Source organism: Coptis chinensis, chromosome 1 (genome assembly GCF_015680905.1).
Source record: "Coptis chinensis isolate HL-2020 chromosome 1, ASM1568090v1, whole genome shotgun sequence".
Lineage (NCBI taxonomy): Eukaryota > Viridiplantae > Streptophyta > Magnoliopsida > Ranunculales > Ranunculaceae > Coptis > Coptis chinensis.
In genome coordinates, this window is record NC_141456.1 from 16,121,066 (window position 1) to 16,141,191 (window position 20,126).

Genomic DNA, 20,126 nt, shown 5'->3' on the forward strand with positions numbered 1-20,126 from the left:
ATTAATAGCCAAATTTGATATTCATACAAACCATGGAATATCAAAAGGAGGAGCCAACAAATATCCACAGTTAACAATTCAAATCTTAAGAATCAAAATCAAACTAATTGCCTCTCAATCTATTCATTTTCAGAGACAATTTCAGTTTTGAATGACTAAAAAACAAAACCAAGTCAATGGTATGATGTTTGAATAAGTCAAAGATGTGAACCCTATATATCGAGGTTAGAAGAAGAATTTGGGTGATGAGAATGCTTTGGTAAAAGAGTACTTTATGCAATGCTTAATATCCAGAAACCATGTATTTTGGTGATACCGGAGAGTATGGGATGTATGAAGAAGGGGATGAAACAATATATAGCTTCAAATATTGTGATGTGAATCTATTGAAGTGATACATTGCTTAATGACCTATCATGAGACCTTTTCAGGTACCAAATGATGAAAAATTATAAAGTATAGATGGAAGTGTAGAATGCAAAATAGTACAAATTGAGAAAACACACAAAAGAAAAACGAACCAAGAAAACTATAGTTTAATCAAACCAATTCAGGAAATTACTTATATAATTGCCTTAGCCGAGACTTCGTTACTAAATACTTGGAAAATCACTTAAAGAATAAATCGCATATGACAAAAGTTAGCAAACTTTTAGAAAATAGGGTACATACTACCAAACAAAGTCACGATCTAAATAAACGGATGAAAAAAAAGAGGACACTACTGTAGCATCATATCACAAAGGATATCAGTCAGTACCACTGCACTGAAGTAGTCTCCTCTATAATGTCATTCATCTCATAAATTATTGGTGGGATCAAAATCACTTAAAGAACAAATCGCGGATGACAGAAGTTAACAAATTTTTAGAAAATAGGGTACATAATACTAAACAAAGTAATGACCAAAATAAAATAAATGAACCAAAAAAAAAAAAAAAAAAAAAAAAAAACAGAGGGCACTACTGTATAATGAATCAAATCGCAAATGATATCAGTCGACACAACTGTACTAAAGTAGTCTCCTCTATAATGCCATTCAACTGAGGACACTACCTGCGAGAGCCCATGAAAATGGTCCAATCGGAGTCAACAAAACCCTAAACCTGATGCTAGTATATATTAATGCAAACAACATATGATTTTTATATAGAGATGATAGAAGAATAGTGTCACCTTAAGATGCTTCAACCTTATACCGTCATACTTGTCATGTTGAAGCCAGTTCACAGCGGATGTGACATGGCCTATAAAAATAGAAAAAAGGATAAGCAACCATAAGATCTAATAATAAATAGGAAAAATGTGTTATATGTGTATCCATGTCTTCATTTTAAGATTGGCCAGTTCACTTTCATCCATGATATTCTACCAACATGTTATGATGCTCACTTGTTTATCTTTTTATTCAAAACACTTGATATACTGACCTCATGATTTTTTTGCCAGCATTGTATACCGTGATGAGTTTTCTGCATGCCTTTCAGTTAATTCAATCATGAGGCTTCGTGCTACGGCTACCTCGGCATTGTCACAGGATACCTCTGCGATTCACAATGATTGCCAAACTTGCACAGCGAGTTTTTCATATAAGCAAGTGTTACAGGACCAAGGAGGAAGCACTTTCTGATCCAACTTTTCACCCTGGAACTGTGTGTAAAGTCCTGAATTATTATTAAGGGTATTTTTGTAAATTTCATATCAAATCCAGGGTTGTTATATAATTTGGTCGTCGGGTTTATATTTCAAAGGTACGTAACTTACCGAAACTTGACTCCGACTCATAAGTCCGCGTTAGGTAGCGACCATAAGCGAAAATTTGACAAAATGCGGTTAAGCGGTTTTAGCGTCGAAATTTGCGAGTTAACGGCTTACACGGTGGGTTATTGTATATAGCCTGCGGTGAGATAGAATATAGAAGACTAAATTTAGCGGGATGGGCCGAAAAATAATTACGACGCGACGTCAATTTCGTTAGTGGTTAGGAGTCTAAGTAGGGCGTTAAGGCTAATTCGGATATATTGGGCTTGGGCCCAAATATATCGGCCCAAATTGAACCCACGAAATCGCGAAACCGAAAAATCGAAAATCAGCAAACCCAAAATCGCGAAACCAACCTCTTCTTCCCCAATTCGACAGTAACAAAAACCTAGGAGAGAGAAACCAAAATCCTCTCCATTCACATCGATCCAACCATAAATTCTTCACACCCAAACCTATAGACACTAAACCCAAATGAGAGAATTCGAAATCTCTTAAAAATTGAGCATCTCGAAGCCAAATCGCTGGCGGCAGTTGGGGTAATTCCTCTCCAACCGATTCAACCCAAGAATTCGAACAACTAATCCCTAACAACACCCAAAGCAAGTGTGGGGATTCAAAAACGTTTGGAATTGGCGGCGTATTTCGCGAGAGGTGAGTTTGAATTCGTTTCAAATAAATAGTTAGCTTTAATTTCGATTTCTTGAGATTGTAATGCTGAATTTGATTGTGTTGGGGGTGTTGAAGGTCAGCAGTGGCAGTTTGGAGGAGTTAAAGTGGAGGGAAACGATGGTGGAGCCGAAAATTCTTGGAGTCGTCGGGTTTTTCAGCGAAAGGTTAGTGAATTTAAACACAAATCGATAGTATAAACTTCGATTTCGAGTTCATTAGTGGTATTGGAAAGAAAAATGATAATAATAATGGGAATTGGTTGGTTAATGTCGTGAGTGCTTCGGTTTGGAGAAGGAGAGCTGCGATTTTTGGTGGAAGCGACAAGCTAGGAGCGATTTTTATTCTTGACTGGGTAAGAATTTGGTTATTCATTACAATTTCAATGAATTTATGTCGATTTATAACTGTATAAGAGTTGATTGAGTAATGACCGAGGGATAAGGAACACCCACCGATTTTATTAATAGAATTAATGTTGATTGAGAGGTGTCGAGTTGGTTGTAGTTAAAATTTGGAATTTGAATTGAGATGTGATAGGATTGGCGTCGATGTGTGGGCCTGCCATGGCTCGAAATAGCCCGTAGAGACCGTCCGAGTAATTGATGCGAGAAATGGCACTAGCTCTCTGATGCCGGTAGTTAGATAAAAGTTACCGAAACCAAATTCTTAGTGTCGAGATTCTTCTCGACTTACGTTATATAAAATTCTCGTTAGTTCGATAACTTCTAATGGTCGGCGATATATATATATGATGTGTAGGAATAAATCTGAGGGGATTCATTAAAGCGAGCTTGATTACATTAAGTGGGCTTGAGGAGAAGCGGAGCTTGCTAAGGTAGGAACCTACATACCAATATATAGCTACCCGCTTTATTTTCATGCATGATTTGAATTGTTTAACTAGGAAATAGATAGTTGTGTATCAACCATGCATGTATATAGGATATTCATGTTTTGCATTGTATTTTCTCGCTATAAACTATATATATAGATAGCTTTTCGTGAAAATGGGTTTCACAAAAATCGAGGTAGCGAGGGATTGTTTTCTTTGTTAAAAGTGAAAAACTGGTTTTGGGGAAAGGTTCGCGTCTCTTGTCTCGATGGGGAGAGCGAGATGGATTTTGTAATCTTGGGGGAAGGATTTCCGGTTGTTTGGAATTAGGTCGCGAGGTTCTTGATTTTTCCTAATGGTTGTGTTATTTCACGATGATTAGCGTTTGGGAATCATCGGTTGTTATTTACTATGACCGGTCCGTTTAGGGAGTCATAGGTTGTTCTACTCGATTTCGAAAATCGAGGGAACTCACACCTATATAATCAACAGTTTTAAAAGAAAAACTAGATATGTAACTAGAGTATTTGAAAACAATCGGTATCTGAGTATATATATATATAGATATTACTATGTTTATCACGAGGGGATTTAGAAAAGGAACCGTGAATTCTATAAAGAAGGAACTGTTGTCGCATTTCGAGAGGCGGTTAAGCTCTAGGATTCAATGTGGTGTACACCTTTTCGAGGTGGTGGGCCACCTTTAAAGGGATGCATCAACTGGATGTAGTCCGAAATTCCTTTTCTACTTTTCTAGATAACCATGCTTGTAGTCCATCCTTTGTATGGTGATTAGCTTGAGTGGGGTTACATGTTACCTCGATGAGGTTTAGGCGGGAGGAGTGAGTTTAGTCCACTCTGGATGTGTCGGGATCTGGCGATCTGCGGTCGTCGAGCGGTTGACCACCGTAGTTAGGTGGCAGCCATTATGGGGGTTAGGTGGTCCGCGAGGCCCACCCGAGCCCTAAAAGCTTTGGGGATTTTGTGTGTCTGAACACAACAACGGCATTTCATCTCCTGCCCGGTAAAATCGGGAAAACAACGGTGCATGGTTCACACTGGAAATCTTGAACCGAGATTGCTGTGGTTGGATCGTACCGGTCGTTACCCTCACCATTCTAATAGGATCACGACCCACAATAGTTGTATGATGATTGTGAAAACTCTATTTTGAATATCAATGAAGCATGTCGAGATGATTTACGCTAGTTAGTGATGTATATATACATAATCACAATATTTGAATACTATTATAGAACCCCCATGTTTTAAATGTTTTCTATAAGTAGTCTATTTATTGGCTATGTCGTTTCTCTTGGGCATAGTTGTTTGCTCATCCTACTTAACATTTCGGACGAGCGATTCTTGGGAGGAGGGTTTCCACAACCACTAGTGATGGCGGGTTATGGTGATTTGGGAGGATTCCCTTATGCTTGACGAGAGGCAGAGTCAAGGTTATATTTGGACTGTATAGAGATGACCTAGGTTATTCTTTTGCTGTATATAATGAGCCTAGCTCTTTTCCTTTGGTTGTATAGAAAGAGACTAGTTTCTTTTGTTGTATATATAGAGAGCTAGGTCATTTTGATGTAATAATCGTATTTGGCAACGGTTCTCCTTGTTTTGTAGTTATATCGTCATATCCCTGTAGTAGTTAGAGTTAAGTGTAGTATATATGGTTGTTGGATGTATGTATGGTTGTTGGAAGGGAATTATAAGATGTCCAGGGTTTATGACAGGTTATGACAGGTTTTTAGGGTTTACGAACGTCGATCAAACAAAGGAAACTCTGCCGAAATTTCGGTAGAATCGGGATAGGTGTCTGCCTCGAGATTCATTCCACGTCCTCGGGATGTGTGTTGGGTCTCGGGGCGTGACAGAAAACGTGGTATCAGAGCGTCCACTATTAGATCCGTCTGGGAGCTGTAGTGGGGGACTCGGTCGCGACGCGTTTCTAAAGTTTCATCGGAACCCGATAAACCCTAGATACATACCCCCGTTAGTTAGTACGTTAAGCGTTAATACTAGTTTAGCAATGTCGAGAGTGTGGACACGTGTCGGAGGAATTTGACGAATCGGACACCATTAGGTCGGAGTGAATTTTCATTTCGAGGTGCGGTAGCGACTGCGCTTTGCCAAGCCTTACCTCGAAGGACACTGGCGCTCATCCTCTTGAAATTCTACTCCACGCTCATTCTATGCATGTGAATTCATAGAGGGGGCTCTACCTATGCTCTTGCATAATTTTGAGAAATTCTCTCTAATGTATCATACACTGAGTTGGCTCTTTGTGTATGTGCAGAATAGTCACCATGGATCCCGAAAGTACCAGTGGTGATGATGCTACGGATCGTGGTCGGGAGGACCGAATGGATAGGCTCCTCTCTATGATGAATCAAATGGCTCAAGCACAAAATGAGATGAGAGCTGAGATCGAAAGTTTGAGGGCTAGTCGGAACGAGCCCCAAACTCTTCGACATCCATCGTTATTCCACACAGTGTAACACGGAGGTAGCATCCCCGACCGCGGTGAGGGTTGAGGAGTTCAGCCACCGGTGCAAAGTCAATCGGGGTTTTCTGGCGGCAAATTTCATCGGATTCGTCCACGAATTTGTGGGGTCTTCGAGGTTAAAAGTAGGCAAGAAGGCTGGTTGTTAGACATGTCTAGTATCTTTGGACTCCATGATGTGTCTTGATGCGAGCGGGTTACTTTGGTGCCTTCATGCTTAGAGGTGAAGCCAAACACTGGTGGATCGGTGTTAAGGATGTGGAGACGTTTCCTATGAGTTGGGCTAAGTTTGAGGAACTCTTCCTTTTGAGGTATGTCACCGAGGCTGGAGAGATAAGAAGCGAATGGAATTCCTCAAGTTAGAACAAGGAAACATGACCGTGGGGACGATATGAAGAGATTCACCGTTCTTTCCGCGATATGGGAAGGAGATGATTTCCACGAAAAAAGCTAAGGCTCGGAAATTCATTGTGGTTTGAAACCGTATATCTGCGAGCAAGATGTCGGTCCTTGGATCGATACTTATCTTTGGGCTGTGAGAAGAGCTCAAGGAATTGAAAGAGTTGATGATCAGTTATTGCTCTGAGAGGCAAGAGGTTGGAAGGGTAAGGCGATCGGCATCTCGGGGTAAGCGGGGATCACGGGAAAGAAGCGGGGTTTACGGGGTAGTGGTTCGAGGTCACAACGGATGTGTATAGGCCAGTCATTCAGCAGGCACCACGGGAGGCACCAGTATTACCGCGAGGGGTTTGAATGTGGTTAGGCCCAAAGACGAGTCTACCGGTTCGAGACCGATGGAGTGGATCCGCGAGAGGCCACCGGGGGTACTGCTCCTTCTCGGACGAGCACCGGTCACAGAATTTGAGGCCTCCGGTGTGAGAGCTAGATTGCAATCTGTAATACCCGAGTACCACGGTCGGGGAGAGAGTGTGGTTTGCTATGGTTCTTGGTGAAGTGGGCATATCAAAGCGGTTTTGTCCCAAGTCCACTTCGAGGGGTGGAGCGAGACCCGCGAGCCAAGGTGTATTATCTAGTGCGGAGGAAGAAGTTGTGGATCCTGCATCGGTCAAGAGGAAACCCGCGGTATATAATGCTATGGGGGCAGATATCGGTCTTTACCGATCAAGTGGTGGAAGGTATGATATGTTTGTTTACTCATAAGGTGCATGTTTTGTTTGATCTGGGGTGCTACTCATTCATTCATTGCTAAAAATATGGTGGAGATTCTTGGTTTGGATGTAGTTAATACGGGAGGAAGCTTATTCTATCTACTCCTCTAGGAAAGAAAACTATGTTCTTTGAAGTTTGTCACCATTGTGTGATAAAGATAGGTGATAGGGAGATGATAGTCGATCTAACGGTGATGGACCTAAAAGATTTCGATGTCATCGTGGGGATGGATTTGTTAGGGAAGTATCATGCCCATGTAGATTGTTTTGCCAAAACAGTGGCGGCTTTTAGAGTCTTGGGACCTGAGGTTGTGTTTGAGGGATTAGAAATCACGGTATCTCAGTGGTGAAGGCCAAGTCTGATTTCAAGTATGATAGATCTGGATTGTTAGCTGGTCTTAGTCTCCAAGGGCGAAGTTGAATCTTCGAGCTTGTTCTGTAGTTAGTGAGTTTCTTGGCCCGGTGTTCCCGGATGCATTGCGGGATTGCCTCCACTGGCGTGAGATAGATTTTGTAATAGATCTAATGCCGGGAACGTCGCCTATTTCGATGATTCCTTATCGAATGGCTCCTCTCGAAATGAGAGAACTCAAGTCCCAATTAGATGAATTGAAAAGATTGGGGTTTATAAGGGAAAGTCGATCACCTTAGGGAACACCGGTGTTATTTGTGAAGAAGAAGGATGGGTCATTTCGGTTATGTGTGGATTATCGGAAGCTGAATAATGTGACTATCAAGAACAAATATCCGTTGCCTAGGATTAATGACCTGTTTGATCAGTTAAGGGGTGCCAAGTATTTCTCGAAGATAGATCTCAGAACAGGCTACCATCAGATGAGAATTCGAGAAGAAGATATCTGAAGAAACGACTTTCCGCATTAACGGCTAGGGCATTTTGAGTTTTTGGTGTTACCATTTGGATTGACAAATGCTCCAGCTGCATTTATGGATCTCATGCACCGAGTGATGTGGAAATACTTAGATCAATTTGTTATCGTATTCATAGATGACATCTTGATTTATTCCAAGACTAGGGCTGAACACAAGGAACACTTGAGGATTGTCTTCCAAACATTAGTTGATCATCGACTTTATGCCAAGTTCAAAGAAGTGTGAGTTACAGTTGAATGAAATGAGGTTCTTAGGGCATGTTGTATCGGAGAATGGAATCAAAGTTGATCGTTCAAAGATAGAAGCAAATGAATAATTGGCGAGACCGGCGTCGTGGCGGAAATCGAGGAGTTTCTTGGGATTGGCGGGGGTATTACCGTCGTTTTGTAGAAGGATTCTCTAGCATAGCGTCGTCCTTAACTAGATTGACCTGAAAGGATGTGAAGTTTGAATGGGCGGAGGCATGCGAAAAAGCTTTCAAGAGCTAAAAAGGCGATTGGTAACAGCGCCGGTTTTGACTATTCGGATCCGAGAAAAGAGCTATGTGATTTATCTTCGATGCCTCTAACACCGGGTTAGGATGTGTCTTAATGCAAGAAGGCCAAGTGATGGCGTATCGTCCTAGACAATTGAATGCCCATGAGAAGAATTATCCTACTCATGACTTGGAGTTAAGCGGCGATCATTCATGCTCTAAAGATATGGAGGCATTATGTGTATGGTGAGAAGTTTGAGATATTCTCGGATCACAAGAGTCTCAAGTACTTGTTCTCATGAGAAAAGATTTGAATATGAGGCAGGGAGATGGGTTGAGTACATGGAGGACTATACCTTCACATTCAATACCATCCGGTAAAAGCAAATGTAGTTCCGATGCATTGAGTAGGAAGCGAGAACATGTCGTGCTCGGATGATGATGAAGAAGTGGCAATTCTTTGGAGTCTGGCTGCTTCTTATGGTTTTGAAATCACGGGGGAAATGGAAGTGGAGATCCTCGAAATGTTGTTATTTAGCACGGATGACGGTGTGACAGAAAACACCTTGGTTCAAGAGATTGTGAATGCTTTCGAGAATACCTCGAGGGATGGACCTAGGTACCAGGATATGTGAATAATCTTTGAGGATGTTGATTGGGAAAAATCCGGAGGAGATGGAAGCATCGATTCGAGGAAGAAATTTGGGTACCTTTTGATCACTCTTTGCGGAATAGTATCTTGAAGGAGGCACATAGATCGAAGTATACCATTCATCTGGTGGTACCAAAATGTCTGAGAGATCTACGTCGTCGGTTTTGGTGGCGGGAATGAAGCGACACATTCGCGGAATATGTGAAGAAGTGTGCCACATGCCAACAGTGAAAGCGAACACCATAGACCACCCTCGGTCTTCTTAAACCTCTGGAGATTCGGAATGGAAGTGGGAGAATATAACCATGGACTTTGTATCCGGGTTCTACAGGGACCACCGAGGGAATGGATTCTATATGGGTCATTGTTGATAGGCCCCACCAAGTCTGCCCCATTTCATACTGTTAAGACTACTTACTCTGCTGAAAAGCTAAGTAGGATCTACATGTGTCGATGTCTTGAGGTTGCATGGGGCACCACTCTCTATAATTTCAGATAGAGGTACTCAATTTACGGTTCATTTTGGAGAAGTCTTCAAAGGGAATTGGGGACCAAACTGAAATTCAAGACTGACATTTCATCCATGAACCGATGGGCAATCGGAAAGAGTCATCAAATCATAGAGGATATGCTTGGGCTTGCGTGCTTGATTTTGGGGGTAGTTGGAAGACTCATTTGGCATTGGCTGAGTTTGCTTTACAACAACAGCTACCAATCTAGTATTGGTATGGCTCCGTTGAAAGCGTTGTATGGCGGACCTTGCGAGACACCTCTCTGTTGGACTGAAACCCGGAGATAGTATTATGTTGGGGCGAGAGATGGTTAGTGACACCACCGAGAAGATTAGAGTGATCTGAATCGGTTGCTCACAGCCCGTAGTCGTCGAAAAAAGCTATCACGGATAGGCGTAGACGTCCCTTGGAATTTTATGAAGGCGACAGGGTATTTCTGAAAGTATCTCCGAAGAAGGGAATTCAGAGATTCGGGATGAAAGGGAAACTTGCACCTAGATATGTGGGACCATTCCTGATTATTCAGAAGATCTCTGAGCTAGCTTATAAGCTCGAGCTACCAGAAAGGTTATCACGTGTTCATAACGTGTTCCATATCTCGATGCTACGCAAGTATGAGCCGGATCCACTACATGTTGTCGATTTGGAATCGTTGGAGTTGGAAGAAGACATTACCTATCCGGAAGGGCGAGTTCAGATCCTAGATGCGAGAGAGAAGAGATTGAGGTCCAAGGTCATTCCATTGGTAAAGGTCTTATGGAGAAATCACAACGTGGAGGAAGCAACATGGGAGAAAGAAGCCGATATGAGGCAACAATATCGAAATTGTTCGAGAACTAAGGTATGATTTAATTTCGAGGGCCGAAATTTTCTTTTAAGGAGGGTAGGATGTAAAGTCCTGAATTATTATTAAGGGTATTTTTGTAAATTTCATATCAAATCCGGGTTGTTATATAATTTGGTCGTCGGGGTTTATATTTCAAAGTGCGTAACTTACCAAACTTGACTCCGACTCATAAGTCCGTTAGGTAGCGACCATAGGCGAAAATTTGACAAAATGCCGGTTAGCGGTTTTCTGCGTCGAAGCTGGCACGAGTTAACAGCTTACACGCAGGGGTGGGTTATTGTATAGCCTGCGGTGAGATAGAATATAGAAGACTAAATTTAGCGGGATGGGCCGAAAAATAATTACGACGCGACGTCAATTTCGTTAGTGGTTAGGAGTCTAAGTAGGGCGTTAAGGCTAATTCGGATATATTGGGCTTGGGCCCAAATATATCGGCCCAAATTGAACCCACGAAATCGCGAAACCGAAAAATCGAAAATCAGCAAACCCAAAATCGCGAAACCAACCTCTTCTTCCCCAATTTTCGCAATTTCAAAACCTAGGAGAGAGAAACCAAAATCCTCTCCATTCACATCGATCCAACCATAAATTCTTCACACCCAAACCTATAGACACTAAACCCAAATGAGAGAAATTCAAATCTCTTAAAAATTGAGCATCTCGGCCAAATCAAGGCCGGTTAATGTATTCCTCTCCAACCGATTCAACCCAAAATTGAACAACAACTAATCCCTAACAACACCCAAAGCAAGTGTGGGGATTCAAAAACGTTTGAATTGGCGTATTTCGCGAAGGTGAGTTTGAATCGGTTTCAAATAAATAGTTAGCTTTAATTTCGATTTCTTGAGATTGTAATGCTGAATTTGATTGTGTTGGGGTGTTGAAGGTCGTGATGGCGGTTTGGAGGAGTTAAAGTGGAGGGAAACGATGGTGGAGCGAAAAATTCTTGGAGTCGTCGGGTTTTCGCGAAAGGTTAGTGAATTTCTCTTACAAATCGATAGTATAAACTCGATTTCGAGTTCATTAGTGGTATTGGAAAGAAAAATGATAATAATAATGGGAATTGGTTGGTTAATGTCGGCAGTAGCTCGGTTTGGAGAAGGAGAGCTGCGATTTTGGTGGAGCAGCAAGCTAGGAACGATTTTTATTGCTGACTGGGTAAGAATTTGGTTATTCATTACAATTTCAATGAATTTATGTCGATTTATAACTGTATAAGAGTTGATTGAGTAATGACCGAGGGATAAGGAACACCCACCGATTTTATTAATAGAATTAATGTTGATTGAGAGGTGTCGAGTTGGTTGTAGTCGAAATTGGGAATTTGAATTGAGATGTGATAGGATTGACGTCGATGTGTGGGCCTGCAGTGGCTCGAAATAGCCCGTAGAGACCGTCCGAATATAATGATGCCGAAATGGCTGTAGCTCTGATTATGGTAGTTAGATAAAAAAAATTACCGAAACCAAATTAAGTAGTGTCGAGATTCTTCTCGACTTACGTTATATAAAATTCTCGTTAGTTCGATAACTTCTAATGGTCGACGATATATATATATGATGTGTAGGAGTAAATACTGAGGGGATTGGTTAAAGCGAGCTTGATTACGTTAAAGTGGGCTTGAGGAGAACGGAGCTTGCTAAGGTAGGAACCTACATACCAATATATAGCCCCGCTTATTTTCATGCATGATTTGAATTGTTTAACTAGGAAATAGATAGTTGTGTATCAACCATGCATGTATATAGGATATTCATGTTTTGCATTGTATTTTCTCGCTATAAACTATATATATAGATAGCTTTTCGTGAAATGGGTTTTCTCATAAAATCGAGGTAGCAGGGATTGTTTTCTTTGTTAAAAGTGAAAAAAAACTGGTTTTGGGGGAAAGGTTCGCGTCTCTTGTCTCGATGGGAGACGAGAGATGGATTTTGTAATGGGAAAGGATTTCCGGTTGTTTGGAATTAGGTCGCGAGGTTCTTGATTTTTCCGGAATGGTTGTGTTATTTACGATGATTAGCCCGTTTGGGAATCATCGGTTGTTATTTATTATGACCGGTCCGTTTGGGGAGTCATAGGTTGTTCTACTTCGATTTGGAAATCCGGGAACTCACACCTATATAATCAACAGTTTTAAAAGAAAAACTAGATATGTAACTAGAGTATTTGAAAACAATCGGTATCTGAGTATATATATATATAGATATTACTATGTTTATCCGCGAGGGATTTAGAAAAGGAACTGTGAATTCTATAAAGAAGGAACTGTTGTCGCATTTCAGGAGGCGGCGGTTAAGCTCTAGGATTCAACCTGTGGTGTACACCTTTTCGGTGGTGGGCCACCTTTAAAGGGATGCATCACTGGATGTAGTCCGGGAATTCCTTTTCTACTTTTCTAGATAACCATGCTTGTAGTGTCATATTTGTATGGTGATTAGCTTGAGTGGGGTTACATGTTACCTCGATGAGGTTTTAGGCGCCGGTGAGAGTTTAGTCCACTCACGGATGTGTGTCGATCCCCGGTCTGCGATCGTCGAACGGTTGACCACCGTAAGTTAGGTGGCGGCCCGTATGGGGAATTAGTGGTCCACGGGGCCCACCGAGCCCTAAAAGCTTTGGGGATTTTGTGTGTCTGCGAACACAAACAACGGCATTTCAGACTCCTGCCGGTAAAATCGGGGAAAACAACGGTGCATGGTTCACACCTTTGGGAAATCTTGAACCGAGATTGCTGTGGGATCATTACCCGGTCGTTACCCTCACCATTCTAATAGGATCACGTGACCACAATAGTTGTATGATGATTGTGAAAACTCTATTTTGAATATCAATGAAGCATGTCGAGATGATTTACGCTAGTTAGTGATGTATATATATACATAATCACAATATTTGAATACTATTATAGAACCCCGCATGTTTTAAATGTTTTCTATAAGTAGTCTATTTATTGGCTATGTCGTTTCTCTTGGGCATAGTTGTTTGCTCATCCTACTTAACATTTCGGGCGAGCCATTCTTGGAGGAGGGTTTCCCTAACCCTAGTGATGGCGGGTATGGTGATTTGGGAGGATTCCCTTATGCTTGGCAGGCAGAGTCAAGGTTATATTTGGATATATAGATGACCTAGGTTATTCTTTTTTGTCAGATATAATGAGCCTAGCTCTTTTCCTTTGGTTGTATAGAAAGAGACTAGTTTCTTTTTGTGTATATATAGAGAGCTAGGTCATTTTGATGTAATAATCGTGTTTTGGCAAATGTTCTCCTTGTTTTGTAGTTATATCGTCATATCCCTGTAGTAGTTAGAGTTAAGTGTAGTATATATGGTTGTTGGATGTATGTATGGTTGTTGGAAGGGAATTATAAGATGTCCAGGGTTTATACAAAGTTATGACGGAGTTTTAGGGTTCTGAACGTCGATCAAACAAAGGAAACTCTGCCGAAATTTCGGTAGAATCGGGATAGGTGTCTGCCTCGAGATTCATTCCACGTCCTCGGGATGTGTGTTGGGTCTCGGGGCGTGACACAATGCTAATTGAAGACGATAAATATCGTATGCACAGGAGAAAGCACTGTAAGCATGTTATCACAGGTTAATTTTTCCTATTTGCTTATGTGATTTGTTACATTATGAATATGCATAATTAAGTATTCATCATAAACCTTGATGTGTAATAAGGGCTGAGAATTGCTACCAAAGAATCTCAAGTAACTTGAGAAACAAAAGGTTCTTATGAAAAGGCCTTCTGCAGCGAGCTGCGAAAAGGATCAAGCGATCTATTCTCTGGAAACAGCTGACTCTATAGAACAACTGAATGCTTCAAGAGAGAGTTTTGATGGATTTAACTACGCACAAAGTAGTTTCACTCCATTCTTTGGTACAGATGATGTTGCCTGTCCATGTGAGAATCTAGCGCCTGGTGTCCTAGGCAACGCCTCCCAACCCAAATAAGCATCAACCGGAGATCCTCCGAGATGTATATTCCGGCCTTGTTATTCATATATTGTAGCAGCAAAAAAGAGCTTTCTTCCTTTATGGAAAAGCTGGAGTATTAATGAGAGGGAGCATAATTATAGATCCTATATAGCAAATAGAGAGAACTTCAAGAATATCATTGTTTCACCATGTATGTTCCTTGATCATCTCCCTTGGAGGTAATGATGAAATAGTATTATATTCCTATAGTTTCAGTTTCATCATTTCTGCTTATGTAAAATGCCAACTGGTGAGGAACTTGGAGAGAACTAATCTCAACTACTAACATAATTTTTATTTGCACGTTGATATTTGAAGATGCTACTATGCCATGCAGAAAGCACTGGAAACCAAAAGAGCTCAAGTTGAAGCCAGTGAGCCTGATATAGTCTGAATTATCTTTACTTCTTCAGTGAAGCCAATTGCTATTCTTTGTTTGTAGACAGGTTTCTATTACTCCTCTCCCTTGTATGGTCATCATCCATGTCATGTAAATGTTACGACCTAATGAGGCCATGAATATGGGTCCTCTAGGAGAGGGATATAGAGAGACGCAAGTTGGGGAGCAAAATTTGTCGCGATTATTTTTCGGTGGCTAATCTGCTACTTCATTCAATATCATTTAAAACAACATAATCAATATTCACTCTTGTAACTATTTTCAAACAGGAATATGACTGTTCGTGAACCAATGAATCACACAAAGTTCTAATCATACTAATAGACATTTGCAAATTTGAAGTAGCAAATTGAACTGATCTATACAGAGATAATTTCAAACATTTCCACAATGAAAACAACAAAACAACAAAACTCAAAACCTCATTCTAAATAAACCAAAAATAAACAACATTTACCTCAAGAGCAAGAAAATAATAAACTCAAAGATCAACAAAAAAAAACTCATATGAGAAATTACATATCTCTTTCTAAACTCTCTTTCTCCAATAATTATGTCTGAAGAAAATGATATCTTCAATAGCAAGTGCACGTCGCTTTTAATTTTGTGGGACTTAGGGGGGGGGTGGGTGGGTTTCTTTTGGTTCTTGAGTAGGCGAGAAGAGAGGAATACGATCAATCCAAAGTCAGGAAGGAGACAATCAGGGATATATGTTTTTTTTGTTTTTTGGTTTTCAGTTTTAGATTTTTTAAAAGGAGCAGGAGACGTGGGAGAGAGAAATGGGCGCATAAGAAGAAAGAAGAACAGAAGAAGAAGAAGAGAGAGACGGCTGGTTTCCCTTTACATTTAATTTCGATATAAATGGTAATAGTTTGGCAATTAATCTGAGGTCTAAGTCGCGAACAATTGAATAGTGGCGTGTTATTGATTTCCGACTTGAATTTACACATGCGTCCTTAAGGTACTATGTAATTTTAAGGGTATAAATGGTAATAAATTTTGAAATGACTAAATAGTCTTTTTTAAAGGCATTGAATAATTTGTTTGAATATTTTTTCAAAGATATTTAGAGGTAGAAAAAAGGCTGGTCCAATTTAAATGTACATGTTAATTATGGTGTACTCTACTAATTGAGATGGGATATCCTCCGGGGGTAGCCCATGCCTTTTTGTGTTCTGTTTTTGTTTGTGTGTGTTTTTTTTTGGCCCCACGCCCCCACCAGAAAAAATGGCAAGAGAGAGAGACCCACCTACGTTGGAACCATGTGCTAAGTATTTTTTTTGTTTGATTTTTTTTGTTGGCCCATATCATCAGAGGAAAAAAAAAGAGAGAGACCCTCCCCACGTGCGAAGGCTAGTTTGAACTAAATAGGCTTGAGATGGCGCTCAAGCCGCTCATACTAGGCTGATATATAGGTTTGAGACGGATCTGAGGCATATCTAAGTCTACGGCAAATGAAAGAAAGTACATACCCCGATAGAAAACAGAATTATAAAAGTCAGTAAGAAATAACAAAATGAAACAAGAAAAATGGGAGGGGGGTTGTCTGTATGAAAATGAACACGAGATAATTTTGTATTGAAAATAGTAACGGCTACATGCATCTTACAGTTTTCCTGCAGAATGAAACGATTAAAACCAAGTATCCTACGGCTGCTGTCAATATAGGCATATACTCCACGAAGAGGGGAGTGGGAAGGCAGGACATGGAAATTCTAATATTCTATACATTTCTTCGCCAAAATTGAGCCTGGCACGATGTAGAATCAGGCTCCTGCAAATTTGTTGGAACTTACAGCCAACTTGAACAACAAAACCAAGAGCTCTAGTCAAATGTGGCCTATCAAAGATTTCTAACAGTGTTACACTTGCCACTTTAGTCGAGCTCCTTCGTCCAATCAAAGGGCTCCCACTCCTGCGCAAAACTCAAGACTCTCTTCCTTTGTGCTTCAAATGATTCGTGCTTTCGAAGTCGGTTGTCTTCTTGAGGCAACTGTAACATACCTCTAATAACGTTGAGACCGAAACTACTCTTAAACTGGTTCTCATCATCGATGACATGAACAAAACCCTTATGCAGACCAAACTCAACATGGAAATATGGAAAGTCCTTGGGAATTGAACCATGCAATCCTTTCACACTTGTGTCAATAAGCTTTTTTGCATTGTGCTGGCTCCATTCTTCTTCTGCTTCATCAATTGCCTGATACAAGAAATACTATAAGCACTAGAACATCACTAGAAAATATGATGATACGAAAGAAAACGGAAGTGTATGTAGACAATTTTGATGGATATGTTCGTCTAATGGTATGAGAAGACAACAACGCAACCTTCAATATTTAGCCCAACAGTCAAAGTTGCTAACACGTTATCTTCACTAGTAATGATAATCCAAGATACTGACTAACATACTAACCACAATTCTATTAGTCATAAAGTGGATGGTCTAAAGTAGCTAGGCAAGAAGCAGTACTTGTAAATAAACATGGGATAGGACCTAAATATTACAAATATGAAAAAATCATTTTGCTTGCAGAACACTGAACACAATGTGCAGAATCTGCCAAGGTCAAGACTGATACTCATGTATGAACTCGCCATTTTGTCCTAATGTTATTAGGGTGGATATATGACAGGAAGTTGATGATCATTGTCGAGGAAACACTCCATTCTTGAAGGAGCTCATCAATTTGCCGTCAAAACGTGAGTTACTAACTGTAAAAAACAGGTAATATCTGATCTAAAACACCTGATAGTCAAGCACCAAATAGAGGCCAAAGTCATTGGTATCCAAAAGTGAAAAGAACACACCAAACTAACTTGGACAGACAACATGCTAAAACAGATTAGAATCGAGTAATTGACCCTACATTATAATACCCATTCTCCTTCAACTTTATGCTCCCTAAACGCGAAAAACAACACAGATCCAAAAGTATCTCTGTAGGGCATAGTTATCTTCCTTTTTTTTAATTTTAACTTTATCAAAACGAATATAGAAGGCCTCATATAAAGAATTTTTTTTTAAAGGAGAATCTCTAGCCAATTGATTTGTATCTTGCTGTTCATTATTTAGTTTTTTCGATTAATGTGAAAAGTAAATTTTAACCATGAGATGAACTATTTGTGAAAAAAAAAGACACAAGGTGAGACGGAAGTAACAAACACACACACAAAAAATCAAATCATGTACAGCTGACCTTCTTAAAATACAAAGGTGCCTCACTAGCAAGATCTCGTGGCAGTGGAACACATTCTACTAAACAATGGCGGTGCTGCTGTGACAATCCTATAACAGTTTCCAAGAAAACTACTTCCTTCTTCTGCTTTGTGAACATCTTGATAAGGCACTTCTTAAAATTACGTATTTCATTCCACACACTGTTGTCTACGTTCCTCGTACCTGACTCATGCTGAATAAAGACAAGCCCTTTGTGAGGACACAATATAATATAACAAAACTTTAGAATGAACTAAAAAGATCAACCATAATCTCTCTCTCTCTCTTTCAATGACAAGTTTAACGACCAAAAGAAAAATAATCTCCTATCATAACATAGCTTATTTTTGTCTCCGCCTACAAAAACATTGAAGTTAAGAGAAAAAGGGAGGAGAATGAGGTTCTAACACAATTTACCTGCAACGGTAAAATGCAACAATGTCCTTGCACAACAGGTTGCCATTGTGGTAACATTAAATATGTACAATTTGATATAGCAACAACAAGATGCCTTGGCCTTGTTGGGTTCTCAAAGCAAAATTGGCAGCGCATTTGCTGCGTCAAGATGTGTTTATTGGTGTTACTCTTATTTTCTAGTAGCTCAGGGCCTCCGGTTGTCCGATTTCTCTTTCTACTAGTGCCATAATCAAAATCATATTCATCACCTGTTGCTGCATATCTTCACAACAAATAACAAATTCTCATGCAAAACCAAGATATTGAACAAAATATTACATGACACCAGTGGGATAATAAACATACTTGCTTGCAGTTCCCTTAGCCTCGTCGTTAGCAATGTTAGACACACTATCTTGCTTTATCTTATCGAACTCTGCTTGTTTCTATGATAAACATAAGAGTTTCCCATTAGTATATGACTATGTGGTAACTTCAAAGGCTCCATCTAGAGAGAGAGTTAAAATCTTAAAACAAACCAAAAATAGATCCTTTCATTATAGAGCCTGGACTTACACAGACAAAGCTCAGGGCATAAGAAAAAAATTATAAATTTGACAAGTGTCAACGAGCCACCCATTGCTCCATTGGGGACTCTAGTCACTCTACACAATGCCATAAGTGGTGCAAACTTCAGCACCACGAACGCATATACACTGCAATGTCATGCAATGCTATACATTCACAACTTATATTAAAGAAGGTTAATGCGGGGCAGCTAGACGTTAGACAACAAATAAAGCACATATATTCATACAAATTTCACAGAAGTTAAGACTTTATTATTACCTCTTCGACTTGAGTTCCCTCTGGAATTAACATCCACTCTAAACCCATTGTTTTCCTTCTTAGTGCTTTCTCAACACCATCAAAGTTATCGATATTTTTTCTGCTATTATCATTGCCACTATCAGCTTTATTCCTTCCTTTCGATGAAGAATTGATATCCTTCAAAAACAAAATAGGCATTCATTAAAGTCTAAAGCAGTAATTAAAATTTTGTAAAGCGGATTTAGTATACTTACAGTGGTAAGTTGATCCCGTGGAATGAATTTTACTCCGGAAAGCATTGCCCACCTTTTTGTTTCCTTAAATTAGTTAAACGATAGCCCCAGAGAGAGAAAAATCAATATTCAAGAAACCAAAAACCCATCTCTTCTCTACACTATATGATCGAATAGGCAAATTTTAATCTCTCTATTTATCTAATTGAGAAACACCTCCCTCACTGAAATTATAACCAGCTCCCCTTTTATTAATAATTTAGAAACCACCCCCTCCCCCTTTTTCAATTAGCCCCACTGTTTTTATTCCACACAATTGAGAAGTACCTATGGATCTTGAAAGACCGATTTCCCAGTATTAACGTACCAGACATGTTGATTCTGGATTATCTAGACCAAGTGGTGGGTTAACCAATGACTATGTAAATTGTAAAGGGGGCTACTCCATTAGCTTTGTATTAACTGCAAATCTTTATCTCCTCTGTTGAACTTTAGGTTTTTAATTAAGGTAATTAATGAGCTTGACAGTATGTCTTACTTAACCAAATATAATGGATGAATTTAGTGTAGATTCACATTAGTATCACACTATCACATATTAAAGTTGAACAAAGCCATGCCCATTCTTGTCTGCAGTGCGCTATTTGTGTAGCTCAGTTTGCATACTTGTCGACAAAACAAGAATGGATTAATTCCGTGTGCCCCTAGAAAAAGAATGTCCGGAGGATTGAGAAATAGAATTTTGAAA

The 20,126-nt window shown here is 39.9% G+C and overlaps 2 protein-coding genes across 2 annotated transcripts; one reads left to right on the forward strand and one right to left on the reverse strand.

The window, feature by feature from the left end:
* Positions 1–9,948: 9,948 nt before the first annotated feature.
* On the forward strand, positions 9,949–10,320 carry LOC147522489 (uncharacterized). Its single transcript, XM_086567878.1, has one exon. It carries the CDS (start codon positions 9,949–9,951, stop codon positions 10,318–10,320), a length of 372 nt encoding a protein of 123 aa, XP_086424004.1.
* Positions 10,321–16,248: 5,928 nt separating this feature from the next.
* LOC147522490 (uncharacterized) lies at positions 16,249–19,878 on the reverse strand. The gene is made up of 6 exons (XM_086593792.1): positions 19,400–19,878; positions 19,164–19,322; positions 18,681–18,760; positions 18,336–18,597; positions 17,899–18,111; positions 16,249–16,898 (listed from the first exon to the last, which is right to left on the reverse strand). Exons 1-6 carry the CDS (start codon positions 19,442–19,444, stop codon positions 16,572–16,574), a joined length of 1,086 nt encoding a protein of 361 aa, XP_086449918.1. The 5' UTR covers positions 19,445–19,878; the 3' UTR covers positions 16,249–16,571.
* Positions 19,879–20,126: the final 248 nt, after the last annotated feature.

Bases quoted from the DNA above. Each gene is read 5' to 3' on its own strand.
- LOC147522490 (XM_086593792.1), bottom strand. From the start codon at position 19,444: ATGCTTTCCGGAGTAAAATTCATTCCACGGGATCAACTTACCACT. The intron at 18,761-19,163 runs GTAATAATAAAG...TGTTTATCATAG, and splicing joins AGGGAACTCAAGTCGAAGAG to AAACAAGCAGAGTTCGATAA. The intron at 16,899-17,898 runs GTCAGCTGTACA...TTCTTGTATCAG, and splicing joins CACCTTTGTATTTTAAGAAG to GCAATTGATGAAGCAGAAGA.
- LOC147522489 (XM_086567878.1), top strand. From the start codon at position 9,949: ATGAAAGGGAAACTTGCACCTAGATATGTGGGACCATTCCTGATTATT.